General features: G+C 42.4%; 1 protein-coding gene across 1 annotated transcript in view; it reads right to left on the bottom strand.

Annotated features, from left to right (window-relative positions):
- ME1 (malic enzyme 1) overlaps positions 1-8,950 on the bottom strand; it is a 202,029-nt gene extending 193,079 nt beyond the window's left edge. Inside the window, exon 1 of the mRNA XM_054195416.1 lies at positions 8,723-8,950. Within this exon, the coding sequence (XP_054051391.1) occupies positions 8,723-8,824 (102 nt within the window). The 5' untranslated portion in view covers positions 8,825-8,950. The remainder of the gene's footprint in view (positions 1-8,722) is intronic.
- Positions 8,951-18,319: the final 9,369 nt, after the last annotated feature.

The following is an 18,319-nucleotide window of genomic DNA, read 5'->3' as shown; positions in this document are numbered from 1 at the left end:
CTCTTGCATCCCTCTACCACTCATTTACTCCCAGATTACACTACTAAAACCAGTATCAGAATCAGGTCCTTAGTCCTTTCTCTATTATCACCCTACACTAATGTATCATCCTTATAAAAGCCATGGGCTTATTTGTGATTATGACTGAATCTAGATTAGATTCCCCATGGGTGGGTATCATGGCAGTCCTGACTCCTGGAGGTGTCCGTAATGTGCATCATACTCACAGTCCTTTGAGGCAGTCTTAAAATTCCTACTATCTTGCCACACATCATGAAATCATGAAAATTAGTCAAAATGATAACCCAACATTTTATAACTACATAGCAATTTTCTTACTTCTCTGAAAGTGTACCATTATTCTACTATTGGCTCTAGAAAAAAAGAATAATTGAAATATTTCTAAAATGTAAATTCATGGAGTTTCAATGTGCTTGAAAGCAATCATTTACTTCTCAATTAAAGGTACGATGCTACTTATAAAATTGCTATCGAGAGGGAGAAAGGGGAAGGTAAAGAGAAGAGCAACTGACATAAAAGTTCAATTTATGCAGGCTACATAGGGTGAATATTAACAAAACCGATTCAACTATATTTCGACACTTCCTTAAAGTAACTATTAGCTGGTTTCCCCTACTTTGCTTGACTTCATCCATGACTTCCATTTTTTTCTAAGATGAACAGATATACAGCCCGTGCCACAGAGAGTTTGCACAGTTGCAATTTCAGAACCACAAGTCAATTCATAGTTATTGAGAATAGCACACCCACAGTAAATATCACGTCTTAATATATCGATCGGGTAAGGCAGATTTCTCATGTCTGCAAACCCTGCTAGGAAGCAGCACTGCTGACTGTGCACCATACCCTTCTCCATCAAGGCAGAACATTCTAGTGTCAAACCAAATTCATCCTCCCCCTCCGACTTGAAATCTCAGCATCTTTATTTAAAGATTTCAATTCCTACGTCAGGTAAAACACTGGAAGCACCAAAGCCTCTGCCTGGTCTCTGACACATTAACGCACAGTGGTGCTACTTCTGCCTGTCACTTAGGAATTTTATTCCAAGCCCCACCTATCCCAGTTTTGCTGCGACACATAGCTACTGTTTCAAGTTTGTCTGCAGCTTTGCTCTACAAAACTTCGGCTACCATGTATTACAAATTGGTAATCCTACAACATTTTATAGCCTTTTTTCTGTACCAGACCTAACTCCTTGATTTTGCGTTAAATCAGACAATGGAGATAATTGTTGTAAAACTATTCACTGGCCTGCGCTGCCCTGGCACAAAATCAAGAGAAAGCCCCTCCATGAAAGAGAAGGTCATTCAAACAAAGCTTAACTAATGGCCTACTATTGTCAAACTGTATTACTGTTTTTAGTCATGGCAAAGGAGAGAGTCAGAACAGTTCAGAGAAGATGAAGAGGTCTAGAAGCATCGGCCAGAGCCCCGGTGATGCGGCACCTCACCGGCTAGTGCATGCACATGGGATCAGATGTTACAACATCTGGTTTGTGCTTGTAGAGACATCACCTCTGCACCCACTTCTACAGAAGCTAATGCTGTGGACGGTCACAGGGCGTGTTCCCAAAACTGGCACCTTTCCTAGCTATACGATAGCTTTGGATCTCACAAACTTTCCTGCTGAAGACAGACAATCCCTTTTGCTCAGAAGCTGTAAGAGTGAGCCTTCCTCCAACGGTGGCCTCGGCAACTTCACTGGAAAAGTCTTTTTAAAGTAAGTTCACAAACCATCATCTTTGTAACAGAAGATCATGTGTGTATACTAGCGTGCTCAAATATTATACTATTCATTAAATCCAAGGGATCCTTAATTTATAACTATTAATGATATAATTCATTGATGCTTGGAACATCTCAGTGCTAATGTGATATCACTGCTGCTTTTGACACTTCTTCAAAAGAACTGCTCCACTGTAAAATTCTCTAACATAAACTGGAAAATCCTCAATGAAGGACCTATTAAAAGGTATTAATACTCTATTTTGGACCTCCATCAGTAACATATGTAGGGCAGTGGTCCACTAAGCCATCAGAGCCTGGAGCAATGAGACCTTCAGCCGGAAACCCCGCCTCAACCCCTGTGGGCCTGGGCTACGGCAGCCACCAGCGAGCCACGCACCGAATACGCATCTCACCTGAGCGGGCAAGGAAGGAAAGGGAAAGGCATGACAAAGCAAAGATGGCAGATTTTAACTTGGGATCATGGGTTGACAAGCAACATTGCTGTCACACACGTTTCACTTCCTCCTCCCCTCCCAGAGGGAAGCAGGGCCGGGGCAGTGAAGCTTCTGCTTGCTACAGATGGAACTTCTTTCTTTTTAAGAGACAGCTCGATTCAGCAGAACTGGATATATAAAGCGAGAAACAAACAGTAAGAACTTCTGTACTCTGAGACAGGCTTTCTGCAGAAAGCACAGGTATTCTCTTTAGTTTATTTTTACCTAGACAAAAGTACAATTTCTCAGCGAGCTCTTATCCTACTTACTGCCAGCATCCATCAATAAAATAAAAAAACCAACTTCTGTGCCATTCCAGCATCTCTACAAAACCTAGCATAGAAAAGCATTTTTAACTCATTCTAAATATACAAATTCTGTTTGCAAGGTGTTCTGTGCCAGGATTAATGTTTCTATTCAAGTAGCATTTATAACCAGTGGGCATAGGATTCCTCAGTCTAAAGAAAAAAGGTCATCTCTCTTTGTTTTCAATTACTGAAGTTCACATGAAAATTACACAACTGAAAATTGTTCATAATGCCTGAAACAGCTTCACAGTGAACAATTCTAGTTTTAGGCTTCTTGTGACAACTCATACCAGTATTCAGTTGCTATTACTGCTGTATAGCTTCCTACATCACTTCTCCTTTATTTGTTTTTAATTCATGTCACAGAACTTAGTTCCAAACTTGCTGTCTCAGCACTCTTTTTCATAACTGCAAGCAAAGAACTGGAGGCCAACAGGAAGAAAAGAATGTAACACCAACCACAGCAACTTACCTACTAGGTCAGGAACAAAGTACTAAGAGGCAATGAACGCTTCAAGCTGTATATATAAAATAGAAGACAATGGTACAGTCATCTAATTGAAATACTTTGTGCTTTTCCCAAGACTTTTTCCTTATTAATAGTATGTAGGACAAATCTGCCTTAAAGTAAGAAAGGTGGAAAAAAGCACAGAATTCATTTTTAAAGCCCCTTCACACATACTGTAAATAAAAGCACTCATACAAAAAACATCCTGCATCACAGCTCCCCCCTCACACCTCAACAAGGTGATTTCAAGAAGGGAGAATACACTGGCAATGTGAGAAGCTCCTCACCCAGCCCCGTGGTACCCACCACTGAGCTCACACCCTTTCCCAAAATCCAAGCGTACAAGGTAGCTGCAGTTCTGCCAGTCTGCAGCTTATGGTCCTGACTGTTAAAAGAGCAAACAGCTCTGGTATGAACCAACCCCACACTTGAAGAACCTCCCATTTTAGGTTGCCGTTCCACAGAACGGCAACTCCAGTGTTGGAGACTGCAGTAATAGATCAAAAATGCAGTGCTCCCAAACACACAGGCAAATTCGATACAAGTTCACTCTAAAAGGCTTCAGACAAAGACCGGAATGATTTGCTTTTTGTGCTAGCACAACCACTATACCATCTATTCTTGTCAAAGACCAGAATTATAGTGTGTGCTTATCCCTATCAAGATCCGAACTGCTCTGATAGGTGATCTGGTGAGGATAAGAACCAGGAAATATTTGTGTTGAAAACCACAAAGTTGTAAAGCGCAAAATGTTTATAGGAAAAAAGGAGGTATAAGACAGTGAGAGTTATCAGCAACTATACCCCCAAAAGACTTCCTGAAATTATACCTTTACTTTCACATGAAGCTGACGATCTTCCAATCTAAAAGACACTATCATACCTACTACCACTTGATATTGCAAGGGATGATTTCATATTAAGTAATTTCCAGAAAACCTATTTTACAAATTAATATAGATCCTTCTAATATGCCATTTTAAGGGGTATTTTCCTCATCCATCCCCAGTTTCATCAGTTTTCTTCCCAGAATCTCTATTTACAGCTAAAGCAAAAGCAATATTTGGTGAACACTGGCCATTCCAGAGGACCCAGCCAAAGTGCACACAGTTTAAAATGTGAAAATATGAATACTACCAGTGGAAGGAAAAAAGACTTCTAATGCTTGGTATGTGATAAAGAAATTAGATTTATTTAGAGGAGCTTCTTGAGTGTTTATTGTCTTTTACCCATCAGATAGAAAAAAATCTCACTGGAATGCTTCTAATTTTTCAGTAAGGTCTGGGTTTTCTGAGGCCTATTACAGGGTCACCAACAAATGTCAAAGTCATAAGACCTTTGGTGGTGACCCACACCACTCACACAATTACACTTTCTCAAAATCAAACTTGATTTTAGTGAGGCAACTAGCTGTACACAGAACAAAATGTACCTGTATTTCCCAAGCAGTCTCTTCCCACGGTCTGAAATGTATGAGCAAAAAGGGAAGTCCATGCTCCACTTTAGCTCAGATAATGATTTCACGTGAATTTAAAAAAAAAAATGTTTACAATTGTTTTTATTAGTACACATAGTCTGTGTAATCTGATAGGAAAGACAAGCATTCATTATCTTAATAACCCCCTAATAAACTGCTCATTCCCTCAGCATGGAATTGATTATTCTGAGAAAGTATCACTAGAGACATCCTTCGCTCTTTCACTCCTCCTGAGGGATCCACTTCAGCCACTGTCAGAAATAAGACATTGGGATAAGTGGACCTTTGATCTGTTCTGGTATGGTTCTTGTATAGTAAATCCCACAGTGAGGCAATGACACAGTGACAGCCAACTCCAGCCAACAACTAATGTCACTGCTTAGTTGAGAACCTACTAAGATCCAGAGGCATCACATTCAGGAGGTGGTAAAGATAAAAGATCAATGCCATTGCAGTTGGGATTAAGATTGGGAGCTCTTGGATATCCAGCAGCCCCATCAGACAGTGTGTTCCGAAATTCTCCAGTGCAACTCGAATGAAGGGAAAGAAAAAAAGAGGGACCAACAATTCACAAGCATACTGCACTCAGCAATAATGATAGCAGTCAGTCAGGGGAGAGGCGTTAAAATTAAGCAGCTGGAAAGGGGAGAGAGCCCTCTACCACTTAAGATTTAATAGAATCACTTATTTCCTGCTCACTGAATCGCTCCACAAGAATACGAAAGCAGCCTGGAAGGAAAGCACTCCTCCAATGGCAAAGTTTCTCAATCAGGGAAGCGTTTAGACTTGGTAATTAATACAGGCTATTGGAAAAGTTTGGTACTGATGTTTATATGTCTTCACATCAGGATTCTGAAAACAAGCAGCACATGGGAAAGTATGATTTGTTTAAACAATATTAAAAGGTAAAAAAAAAAGATTAAATGAAAGTTTAGTTTTAAATTATTTGTGTGCTTTGAAATCACTAACTTTTACATTGAATACAGCATAAATGAGATTTATAGTAAGAGTAGAGCAAATTACTTTCACACTTCTGTAACTCATTAGCATACAACTCCCAGCCAAAGGTTTCTAATGCAATCTATTTCAGTGAAAAGAAGTTAAACTATGTTTGTTTTCCTTGTAATTGCTATTTACAATGTGTTTAATTGCCTGAGGGGAAGAAAATAAAAGATAATTTGAATAGGTTGTAAATACACTTTTAAACACTATGGACCTAAAATCTCAGACAATAATCTGAATCATGACTATTGCCCATGAACTTGGACACATGTCCTCAAGTAATTAAACTCAGTGCATTACGATCTGCTGTTTCTCATGATTTTTGATACATCACTGCTGCTGAGATGGGGTGAAACACTCAATGACCCTGTAAAAGTAGCAATGGTTTTGTATGTAGGCAAAATGCCCCAGCATGGAAAAAAAAAAAAAACCAAACACAAAACCACCAAACATTTTTAAGCTCTTCCTCAGTGAGGTTTGTGTATGTTTGTGAATTACTTACAGAGTAAAACATAAAAGATTTAAGAACAACATTGCCTGGGTTTTCAACATACTTCAGTGCTTAGTATGTTCTAGAAATTTTGCCATCCAGGTAGAAGTAAAGGGCAAGTGGAAAAGAAGAAATCTGTGTTTACCCTGGCATTCCCACAGCCCTTTCTCTCACCTCTTACCCACCATCAACGTTAAGTATAAGATGTATGCAGTAAGTGCAGAAATCCAGCTTTATTGTTGGATGAGTGAGGCACTCAAAGAATGGAGATAGGTATTTAAAAAACAATCTAGCTCCTTATTTCTTCTTACACCTATTTTTAAAGGTGTCCAAGTATAAATGGTTCCCTGTAAAATTCTCCTTTCAACTTGGCTGAGAAAAGGCTGGCAATATTTGAGGATGCAAGCCCCAAGTTGCCACATACTGCAGCATACTTCAGCTTTACCTGCTTGACAGGACAGCTGCCTTGGCTTAAGAGATCCGGAAAACATAATTTGCCCTATTTTTCTATGAGTCACTGCTAGATACCACTACTCAGTACTTACAGTCTACTTTTGCCAAGTATATGCAAATAGGACTACTAAAACTGGCACCATATCCAAAAGAAAGTGCTGATACCGAGGAACTGCAGCTCTTAGACAGGGCCCAGGAGATAGCAGAAAGTTCTGGCACGTCTGCAGAACTGCAAACAATCCCTGCACTTTAGAATCATTAAAGGAGATATTTTATCTACTTCAAATTGAATTCTCTGCAATCTGATGCTTGTTTAACAGCCTTGGCAATAGAAAGTGAACGGGGAGTACCAGGTCCCATGCATACGGGCAGGCCACAAGCTATCAGACAGGCAACCATGTTGGCAGTCCTCAACATATTTGATTTTATTGTCCATACAGATATATATATTTGGCAATTATATATATATATATATATATAATGGGGTGTTCATGTATATATAAATATATATGGTAGGGTGTAATACATCCACACCCACCAGAAATCACCTGTCTCAGTCAGAAAACTGGCTTACCCATTCTTCACCAGACCAGGAACAGACTCTCCTCACAAGCATGAGGACAGGATTTTTCAGCTGACCTCTTCTAATTCCGAACTCTGCATTACCTGGGCAGATGTGTCTGGTAATGAACTTTTTCCTGCTTCTCTGCTGTATAGTTACGTATGTGCTATACTGCAGCTGATGGGGAAGGGAAGAATAAAACCTAAGCCACGAAATAAAGACAGACCCTTCCTCTTTAGCACCTCATCTCCAGGTATGCTTTTCAGAGGCAAGATATATGATGTTTGAGGGGAAAAAGGTAGCCTTTTTCCCTCCAACTGCCCTTTATTCAACGCATTTTAGAATAAGCCCCATTTTACTTCTTAAAACAAGGTGGGTTTTTTGTTGGATTGGCTTTCCTGGTTACTCTGCATCAGACTTTTTCCGTGAATACTGCAAGCTGCTTAAAAGCAATTCCAAGCAAAACAGCCTCTCCTTGGTTTCTTCTTGGGAGTTTTATATTTTGGTTAATTTTCCTTTCACCTGACCTCAGGAGACCTTCTCAGGCCTACACACATACACAGACATAAGACAGCCTCTGAGGAAACTTTGTAGTCAAGAACCAAGACTAATAAAAGCACTATTCATCTAACTAATATATGGAGCTTTTACTGATGAGTCAACCTATCCAGTAAAACTAGAGACATAGTTTTTCTCAATTTATACAACTCAGCAATAAGTAAAATGACTGTATATACTTTCTAATGCAGAGGGACAGGACAGAACACCATTAAAAGTAATGTGTAAGAACAAAATTGGGACTAAGGACTTGACCAAGGGTTCATGTGCCACGTGTGGCTTATCATCCACCTTTGACTTTACCCATTTTTCATCTTGGCAGCAAACCCAGGGCCTGTCACACCAGAAGTATTTAACTATCTGAACTTTGCATCTATATCAGAGCAGTGCAAACACTTACTCAGCTTTATTTTTTCTAGATTAGTTGAACATGTTTAGAAAGTTTCATCAAGCTGAATTACCATTCTTAAGCAAATTAGAGATGTGATAAAAAGGTTTTGCTGTGCTATGGCATCTCTTAAAAGCTGACTGCATTTGCTGATGCGGAGCGGAGGCCAGGGGGAGGGAACCGGAGTTGAATGTTACAGCAGCAAGTGGAATGATGGTGATAAAACCTTTTTCCACCTGCCGGGGGATAAAGCGTAGGACGGCACGCACAGCCAGGCTCTCCCGCAGGCAACAAAGTGGGGAAGAGGGCTGGAAGAGAAGGAGGGTACCGGGAAAACACAGACACGGCAGCAGCAGCTCGCATCACAGTGGCATAACTTTGAGCAGCATCCTCCCGGGCGGCTGCTGTTGCTGCTTCTCTTCTCCGGAGGGGCCGGCGCCGCTGCTCCGGGGCCCAGGCTGGCGGGGCGGGCACGGCCCTGGCCCCCCGCCGCCCCGTAGGAAGAGGAAGCGCCCCCGATGCCCGCAGGAAGTACCGCTGCCCCGCCGCCCCACCGGCCTCCCCGGCCGCTGCGCTGCGACAGGTGGCGGCGAGAGGCCGCCCGGCACCGCCGGCCGCCCTGGGCCCGACTCCGCCGGCAGCGCCCAGTGCCGGCAGGTTTCTCCGTCCCCGGCGGGCGGGTGGGGGACTGGGGAGAAGGAGGGGGTCTCCCACCCCTGCCCTACCCGGCCCTACCTTGTTGAGGTGGGGGTCGCGGAGCACCTCGTAGCCCCTCTTCATGGTGAACTGCAGGGGCCGGCCGGCGTCCCGGCTGTCGGCTGCCTTCCCTGCTTGCATGACGCGACGCGGCGAGGCGAGGCTGACTGCCGTCAGGTCGCTGCGGGAGCGGAGGCGAAGCGGCGGCTCCTCCTGCTGAGGTGACCGCCCGGCGGGGTGGGATGATCCTACCGGGAGGGAGGGAGGGGGCAGTGCCGCGGCAAGGCGCCGCCGCGGGGCGGGGGGGGGTGGGGGGGTGGTCACCGGGGCGACGCTGAGTCACCGGCAGCTCCCCGCACCCCCGGCGGGCGCCCAGGTGCGGAGCGGGCGGGGTGCGGGCCTGCAGCCTCCCCGGCGGTGCGGCTCGGCCGGGCTGGCCCAGCTGCTGCAGCTTCCCCCCGGGCCCAGCGTTTGCGAGGGAGTTTAGACCCTTTTACCGCTTCAGAGACGGCTCCGCGCCCGTTAGAAACGGGCTGGTCTGTCATGACCCGCTGAAGGGGACACCGCAGCCCCTGAAGGCCGGGACCCCGCGGCCACCCGGCATCCCCTGTAGTCGGCCACCCGCAGGAGCGGGGCCTTGTGGGCTACAATGACAGCCAAGTTTCACTTCCCTCCTACTAAATGTCTATGAAATCTATCCTCTCCCCAAGGGGATGGGGGGCGTAGCTTGGGACAGGCAGGAGTTTGGTGTAATTAGCTGTGGGTTTTGGCGGGGGGGTGGGGGGGTGCCAGTTTCAGCTGTGCTGGTCGGGATGGGGAGTGTTAGGGCAGAGCAGGTTTGTAGCCCTGTCCCTCACGTTTGTTTGCAATATGGCCTGAAATTGTTGGCATGGGTTCCGTTGTGTACTGTATGGCTGTGGCTTTATTCCGCTAAACTCACGTATGTAAGCAGAAATAATTTCCATGCGGATACTGCAACCCTGCTAGAGAAATCACGCGGCTTTAAGTGCACGGCCATGAACATGCTCAAGGGTAGAGGTTTTTGCTCTCTGTTGTCAAGCGACAGCAAACAGATCAAAATTTTGTAGCTCTTTTAACATTTAATCTGTAGGCCTTGTATCCATTCTACTACCTCATATTTTATATATATTAAAAAAAAGGCTCCCACAGAATCTGGCTTTTCCTGAATTTCCTGTTAAGTCTCTGAAAAGTTCATTTGGGGTTAATTAACAAAGAAGGTTGGAAGGATTCCAAGTCTATTTTTCTGGAAACTTAATTAACAAGTCAGCAGAAAATTCAGTAAATAAACTGCTCCCTCACTCCGCCATCTCAGAAAGAATTATGGAAAGCAGTATTAGTAAACAGTTTTGAACAAACTTTGAACCTGGAGTCTTTGTGACTAATTATTCAGCCTTCCTTGGATTTGTCCAGGTAGCTGAATATCTACTTACCCAAGTCCTGAATCTTACCTTCAATAGGTATCGGGGACATCAGGGTGGCATTTCAGGTCTTTCTTAGTCATGATAAAAATAAAAAGCAATGTAGAAACATCGTTTTTCCTTTCTTTGTGTGTACCCTGACACTGTTCTGATGGAATGTTAACCTAAATGCAGTATTTTTGTCTGAGAGAGAGAGCAATGTGTACTGATGTAATTTTTATCTTAGTGTTGCAATGCTGTCTGAAAAAAAAAAAAAAATCTTTGATTTATGCCAAAAGTCACTGCAACCACTATGAATACTTGTTGTGAGGTCTGACCCCTGATAAGGACTTGTCCTGACTGACCTCACCCCAGTTATAAAAGGTATGTAATGAAACAGTTAATTCAGGTGAAGCCCATTTGGATATATATATATTAAATTTTTTTATGTAATCAGAAACAGTTTTTTATGTTTCAGAAACAGTTTACTACTGTCTTTCAAGTACAAATTTACTCCTCCTTGTCTTCCTATAAATATAATTTATTTCTGGTTGTTACTTTCAAACACTAATAAAACCAAAATCCTAACTGTCAGTTAGGATAAATGTGTCCCTGAGTTGTAAGAATGGCAAAAGCCCTCTTCAGCTCAAAAGAAAAAACAAAGAAACAAGAAAAAATGGGGTCTCTTGTCACCTGTAGAAGTCTCGAGGCCTGGAACGTTTTAGCATTAGATGGGATTAACTGTGATTTATTTGTCTGAGTCTGCTGCTAGTGATTGCTTTCCTTGCTAGTGTTTATAACCTCCTGCAAATTTTGGTGTGCAGTTGTATCACCTTTGCAGAGTATTTTTGAGCAAGATGAATTTTAGAGTGACTCTTAAGTGACCATATCCAGGACTTCACAAAACCAGTTCAAAATGGGTCAAAGGAATAATTTACATCTGCAGTCAGAGGTGGTTATTGCAAAAGAGGACTGCATTGCACCGTAAAGCTGGAGTTACAAGAATATAAATAAAGCCTTTGTAAGTGACAGAATTGTTTTGTTATGGCTGTGTTATGTGATACAGGTGTTTTTGCAAATGTTAGCCCACGTTCAAATAAATGATCAGTGAGCGCCAAATGTTGTTAAGGTGTTTCAGACAGAAAATACCGTGTCTTTTCCCTTCTGGCAGGCACCTAATTCTGTTTCTATGTGGTACACTTTAAAGACTCCTACTCATGATTTTTTGTAAGTACCTATCCTTACGGTTTCCTCCCATCCCACCATTATTAAACTCTATAGTTTAATTAATTAATTTGAAATTTGGTGGTAATTTCTTGTGTCTCTCAAAGATATGTGGGTATATGAAAAGCTCTACTTGAAATAGTCTTAGAAAAAAAGACTAGAAGGAACACTGGTCATCTAGTGTACCTTTGTATCTCGCCCTAATGTTAAAAACCTCCAGTAAATCACATTTCACACCCTGCTTTGGCAAGCCAACAGTAAGGAGAGAGAAGTACAGGAAAGAAGAAGTTTCCTTGTTGCTGAAGTAGTTAATTAAGATGACTGACTTGGTTTAAATATTTAAGAATGGAAATATGCCTGTGTCAGGCTGGGACTGATGAGAGGATTTGGGCCCTCTCAAACCGTTGTTTGAAGCGCTGTTGGGTCTGGGATCTCCATATCCTGCAGTCCTGCCATGGCACTGGGAAGAAGTTACCTTCAGGGCTACCGGTTTGGAAGAAGAGAAAGGGAACTCTTGCATCCTCATGACAGCGTCACATTAACTGCTTTTTTAGGGTTGTACTTGTATTTCATGTCTGACTTACCCCATCAAGATCTGTAATCAGCCTGTTATCAGATGGTAACTGTTGTGTGTTCACTATGGGTCAGTAGTGTGGCCGAGACCTCCTCATCCAACTGCGAGCTTTACTTCACATGTTCTACCGGTGGCAATTCCCTTTCTACTTCTCAGCACAGTGTTTGCTTTTTTTGCAATAGTGCAACACCGTCAGCTCATACTGGGTTTGCGACCCAGTATAACCCCACGTGCTTTCCTGCAGGGCTGCGGGCTGAATGAGTTGGCAAGTCAAATTTGGCAGAGACACAAGGTTAGCTTTAAAACAGGCAAATTGTTTAATGATTTAAAAATAGAACTGAAGCTTTTCTGAAGTCTCTATTATGTAAACATTTTACAGTAGCGTTAGCAATTCAGACTTGTGCTCGATAATTTGAAAAAATTAATTTTTTGTTTATTGGGAAGTATAGTTTTAGTTAGTTAGGCTGAAGGAGAAGCAAAAATCAAACAGCACAAGCAGTAAAAGGTTATTGTTTAATTTTAGTTTTGATATTTTTTGATAATATAAAACTGTTATTTTATAACACTAAGGTGGATTTTGGGGTTTTAATTTTACTTCGAAGTAGGTAATGTGTTCATGAAGTTGAGAGAGGACTCTAATGGTGGTTTTGAAATGCCCGAGGTGCCAACACCCTGAGGGCACTGCCAGTCCTGCCTATCCCTGCCTGCCCCCGGGCTCCCTCCACCCTGCCCATGGCCCAGGACCCCATTCCAGCCCCCCAGGGCCATGGGTCCCTGCCCCAGCGATGCCGCAGCAGTGTCGGTCCCCAGCTCCCCCGCAGCCATGCCTGTGCCTGGCCATGGGCCCTGCTGGCCTGGACCCTGACCACCCATGGGCTGACTTCCCGGCCTGGCCTCGACCAGGCTCATCACTGTGGAGTCACTCAGCGATCACGGGGCTGCATCTCACCCTGGTTACCCTCGCCGGGCCTGACCCGGCTTCACCTTCCCAGCTTGACCTCGGGCTGGCCTCAGCACTGCAGTGGACCTGGATGGTGGGCCCTTCTCCTTCAGTGGGGTGGTGGGATGGGCCCTGGCTGGTGAGACCCTGCCATGCTGGCCCACATGGGGAACCCCCGTGGCCCCCCTGTGCATCCTGGCATGGCAGATGGTTACCGAGAAGGCAGAGCCAGGCTGTTGTCAGAGCTGAGGAATGCAAGGCCAAGAGGCAGCAGTAGCAAGGTGCATCTGGAGAATGTCCAGTCAGACTTCAGCACATTTTCCACCAGAAGGGTGGTGAGCACCGGAGCAGCCAGCCTAGAGAGGTTGAGGAGTTCCTGGAGATTTTCAAAACTTGACAAGACAAGGCCCTGAGCAACCCAGTCTGGGTTTGAAGCTCAGCTTGTTTTGAACAGGAGGTTGGGCTGGTTGAACTTCAGACATCCCTTCGAACCTGGACTGTTCTGTGGGCAGTGGACTGTTGAGAATGACAGATTCTCTGAACATGCAGGCATTTCTACAGGAATTTAATCACAGCCACAAAAGGCTGTTCCACCTTGTGAATTCACCAACTTTCTGTGATCTTGCTCCTCTGTTTCTGTCTTTTTCTCTACTTAGGTGTCTATCTACCTATCTATACCCCCAGGCCAGTGCGATTTTTACCCAGAACTGTCTTCGAACCCATTACACTTTACCCCTTTCTTGCAAGCATTTTATCCTACGTGCCTTAAGTCTAATTGAACTGTTTAACTTCAACAACACGTGGTAAACATCTTAAGACTCCAATTTTGGAATCTGACACTGGATTCATAGAAATACTGAAATTATTTCAGTATAACATATACATAAATACAATGAAACAGTAAAAATGCCTGTTGCCATTTTTATTAGTTGACATGCATAGTCCAGGTGTTGCAGGAAAAAAGCTGTACCTGACCAACACATGTTGTTGGGTGTGTTGAAGCACTGTGAGAGAATATCCACACATACGTGGTACCATTAGCAACTTCAATCAGCTCTCAAGACAGCTTTAAATTAGGGAGAGACGCAATTAGGGAGAATGCCTACATAGCCATTCATTTGTGCTACACAGTATGCCTGGGGTAGAACAAGAATTGAATTCTCCCACATCCTGGTGTTACTATTTTGACTTGTAGATCATGTCCTCCTTATTCTGGTAAATCTAGCACAAGGCGAATAAAATATGTATGCTACAGTGCAGCATGTTCTCAGAAGATATTCCGGCCCAATTTATGATTCAAGAAGATTAAATAATGCTCAAAGTAAGCATCCAGACATTTTTCAGTATTTGTCCAAATACTGCAGAGTTTCCTAAGAATTCTCCTATTTCTACCAAAAAAACCACCCCCAAAATTCCAAACTGTAGAGGCCTAATTAGTCACTGCTTTTATTGTCACTTAATCACACAAGAACAGATCTGATGTGAGCAGTAGTAAATTTGCAAAGGTGACCTAAAATGCTTCTATTTTAAATATACATACACTCTGGAATGACTTAAATGACCTATATAAAAGTGTGGAAAATCACATTCCTTCTCCTCAAACTATACAAAGTGCTTGAAGCAAATCTTCCTTGAAATATCCTTTTTTAATTAATTTCCTGAATCGGCTGGTGATGAGGAATGTAAAATATTTCTAGATTCCCAAGGCTGTTTATCTGAAAGATAGGAAATCTTGATAATGCTATCTTTTCATCACTAATGCGAATGCCTTCATTTAACACATAGAAATTTGGATGGGCACATATATTTCTATCATCTCAGATATTTTAGAGATAATATGTGGAAGGATGTTTTAGATTACTAGAATTCAAATTTTTTAGACTGTTTGGATAAGTGTCCCAGAACAAATTTTTCTTGGCTTCACTTTAGTTGCACTAACAATGAATTTAGAGCTGAAGATTATTCGATGCCAAAATGAAATTACTATGACTTTATGGTATGATTTGTATCTTAATACTGGGAGTTCACTGTCTTGCTAGGAATATAGGATTTAGAAAAAGGCCCCAAACAGCATTTTTACTTAAATTACTGTATCAGATGTATGTTCCAGCAATAAGAGTGGTAACTCTGCGAGACTCCTTCCATTGTTTATAAAAATGGGGTGAATTCTTTCAGCTTTGCCAGTTACAGACATGATTCCAAACAACTTCATCACCTTTAGGATAATTTTGGAATAGTATTAGGGAGTGCGTTTCCATTGTTTGCTTCCATGGTTATGTCTGGCACAGTAATTTTAATGGTTTAGCAACGACAAAGCATGATCAGAAATTTTCCTCTTTTAACTACTTCCTCTCCCATACAAAAGCAGATGATTTGGGGAGCCTGTGGAGGGCTTTTTCTTTTCCATGTGCTAATTACCATAAATATTTTGGAGATTGTCCCACAAACTCTGTTTTGTTTTCCAAATCATTAGCAATGTTAAACCTTCTGACAAAAATGTTGGCAGAAGCTCAAGCTCAAATCAGAGCCCTTTCCTTATGCAGGGGAAGCTGCGTGGGGTCCATTACGTGCCATTCACTTGCCAAAGCGCAAGAGGTTTAGCGCATGAGATTCCAGCCGTGCTTAGGTTTTTTATATACAAATCATGTAGACAAGACCATATAAAAGTTAGAATCAGCTAAATCAGCAGGGAAGAAGTATAAGACAAAAGTTTTTGAGGTAACGAATTGCTATCACTCTGCTTTAACAGGAGTCCATAGACGAGGTACAAGGAATCATGGGCATCAGTGGCTACAATGCCTCATTTGATAGTATCTTGTACAGGGCCTAGACAGCTTCAGAGTAAGTACCAAACGTAAGGGAAAATTAGTATTATTTATAATTTTACCAAGCTTAGCACCTAAAAGAGAACACTTGAGTGAGGGCTTGTGAGTAGTTCCCAGTGGTGATTCTTCTCAGTTCACGCCTCACTAGAGGATAAAGAAAAGCATTTTTCTGCAGCCACTTTTGCGGTCATTCTCAACCTTGTGGTTACTGACGTAGTGGCAGTCAATGTCCCATGAATTTATTCATTGATAAATCTGTTCACCTTGTCATCCAAAGAGTCATTTATACAGCTAAATAAAGGCCATCAGAAGTCTGGATACTATAGTGTTTACGCAGTGGTTATGCATACCCAAAATTCTTAATATGGAGCTAACAAGCGTCTAACGTAGATAAAAAAAGCTGTGTTCCTACACAGATAGCAACAACTTGCCATACCAAAAATCCAAAAGGATGGCATATTTCTAAGACAATATTTTGAAGATGAACTAACCTGGTCTTTTTGAGTTTTGACAATATTTTCCAAACAGCGTTATGTCCTTTTACAATGTTAGGATTATTTTTTCTGAAACTTAATGTGTAGAAATGGCTAATACTATTTTCTGTCATACCAAAGAAAGGAAATAACAGAGGCTTCATTTCAGCAGGAAATTTTCTCATTTAAAGTGGTCATGCACAAGATAATTCACCATTACTGTGGACTTTCAGTTACGGGACAATGATGAGAGGGTTTCAGAAATAATGTAGCGTTGTTGCCTTTGCATAGCAATTAGTTAGTGGCCTAGTTCAGATGAGAGTTTCAGTGTTTTATAAAATGTCCAAATAATAGCTGTCCCAGTTAACATAATTAACTGCAAGGGACAGTTGAAGGGCACAGTTTATTTATTTCAGGAAATAAATAAATAAATTTGGTTTATAAACAAGCTCTAGGGAGAAATGTGAGTAAGTGGGAAATTCTAGGTAGAGTACACGGAGTGGACTGATAAAAACGTCACTACAGAGCACTAGATATCTTACCTGGCAAATAATCAGATGTCTTCCTGCTTAAGTTTGTGAGCTGTTTTATTGATTCATACTTGTAAGAAGCGAGAAGGAAAACATTACTTAAAATATGTTTAATAGTGTTTATGTAAAATAAAATTTTAAAAAATTGAGAAATCCCTAAAATGGTTTAATCCTATCAGGAGAGAACAGTATGCCTACATAAAGCTACATGCCGCTACTTGTTACTCTATCCTACCATTACTGCTTGCAGAGTCCTCATAACTCTTTAAGGAAAGTTCACACCATGGACTTCCCATATGTCATTACCCAAAACCTCTAAATCTCCACTAAAAACATGATGTTATTTATTTTCAGCAAATCCCACTACTATATAGCCCATGCAGTCTGTGCTGCAACATGCCTCAAAAGGAAGGCACTGCTAGGGGAAAGAGAACAGCAGAGGTACTGCTGGAACAGAGTACCTTTAAGCTCCCACACCATTATATGCCAACATTAAAGAATCTTATTTTTCTCCATCTCTCTGTGTTGCCAGAATGTGAGCACAGAAAGCATCTTTTCATGATTAACTGCCTGGGCTCAGCCTAGCTGGGACCATAATACCAGGTCTACAGGCACAGAACCACAGCGTGCAAAACCACTTGTAATTAGCCTTACATGGGTGTAGGGCTCAGTGTGCCACAATCATATGGACCATATTAACCACAGTGACCAGTATCCAAATTGTTCTGTGGGCAGTAAGATCTTTCATACAGTTTGTCTTATGTACAAGCATACATTATGAGACTCTACCTGGAGTATTGTGTGCAGCTCTGGAGTCCCCAGCACAAGATGGACATGGACCTGTTGGAACGGGTCCAGCAGAGGGCCACAAAGATGCTCAGAGTGCTGGAGCACCTCTCCTATGAGGACAGGCTGAGAGAGTTGGGGTTGTTCAGCCTGGAGAAGAGAAGACTCCAGGGAGACCTTATAGCAGCCTTCCAGTACCTAAAGGGGGCCTACAGGAAAGCTGAGGAGAGACTCTTTATCAGGGAGTGTAATGATAGGAGGAGGGGTAATGGTTTCAAACTGAAAGAGGGGAAATTTAGATTAGATATTAGGAAGAAATTCTTTCCTGTCAGGGTGGTGAGGCACTGGAACAAATTGCCCAGGGAAGCTGTGGATGCCCCATCCCTGGAAGTGTTCAAGGCCAGGCTGGATGGGGCTTTGAGCAGCCTGCTCTGGTGGGAGGTGTCCCTGCCCATGGCATGGGGGGTGGAACTGGATGATCTTTAAGGTCCCTTCCAACACGAACCATTCTGTGATTCTGTAACTGTCATACTTGGTCTGACTAAAGGGCCATCTATCACCCTGTTTTTAAGAGCAACAGATAGTGGTTTCTTTGGGAACCATCATAAGAAACAGCATTCTTTGGCATCCACTCTTAATTCATGGCAATAATTTGCAGGGACTAGGGACTTCCTGAGACAGAGTTTACAAGCAGACCGCCGCATTTAACAGGCATGGTTTTTGTCTGATTATTTTTTGAACCCCTATGCTTTGGTTTATACAATATCCTGGTGAGATGTGTTTCATAATTAACGATGTATTGTTTCAAAGCATGTGGTGGTGTGTGTTCACAGTTCTTGTTTAATAATTTTGTTGGATGACCCCTA

Source organism: Rissa tridactyla, chromosome 3, assembly GCF_028500815.1.
Source record: "Rissa tridactyla isolate bRisTri1 chromosome 3, bRisTri1.patW.cur.20221130, whole genome shotgun sequence".
Taxonomy (NCBI): domain Eukaryota; kingdom Metazoa; phylum Chordata; class Aves; order Charadriiformes; family Laridae; genus Rissa; species Rissa tridactyla.
The sequence above is the reverse complement of the archived record's forward strand: the minus strand, read 5'-3'. Positions and strand labels throughout refer to the sequence as shown.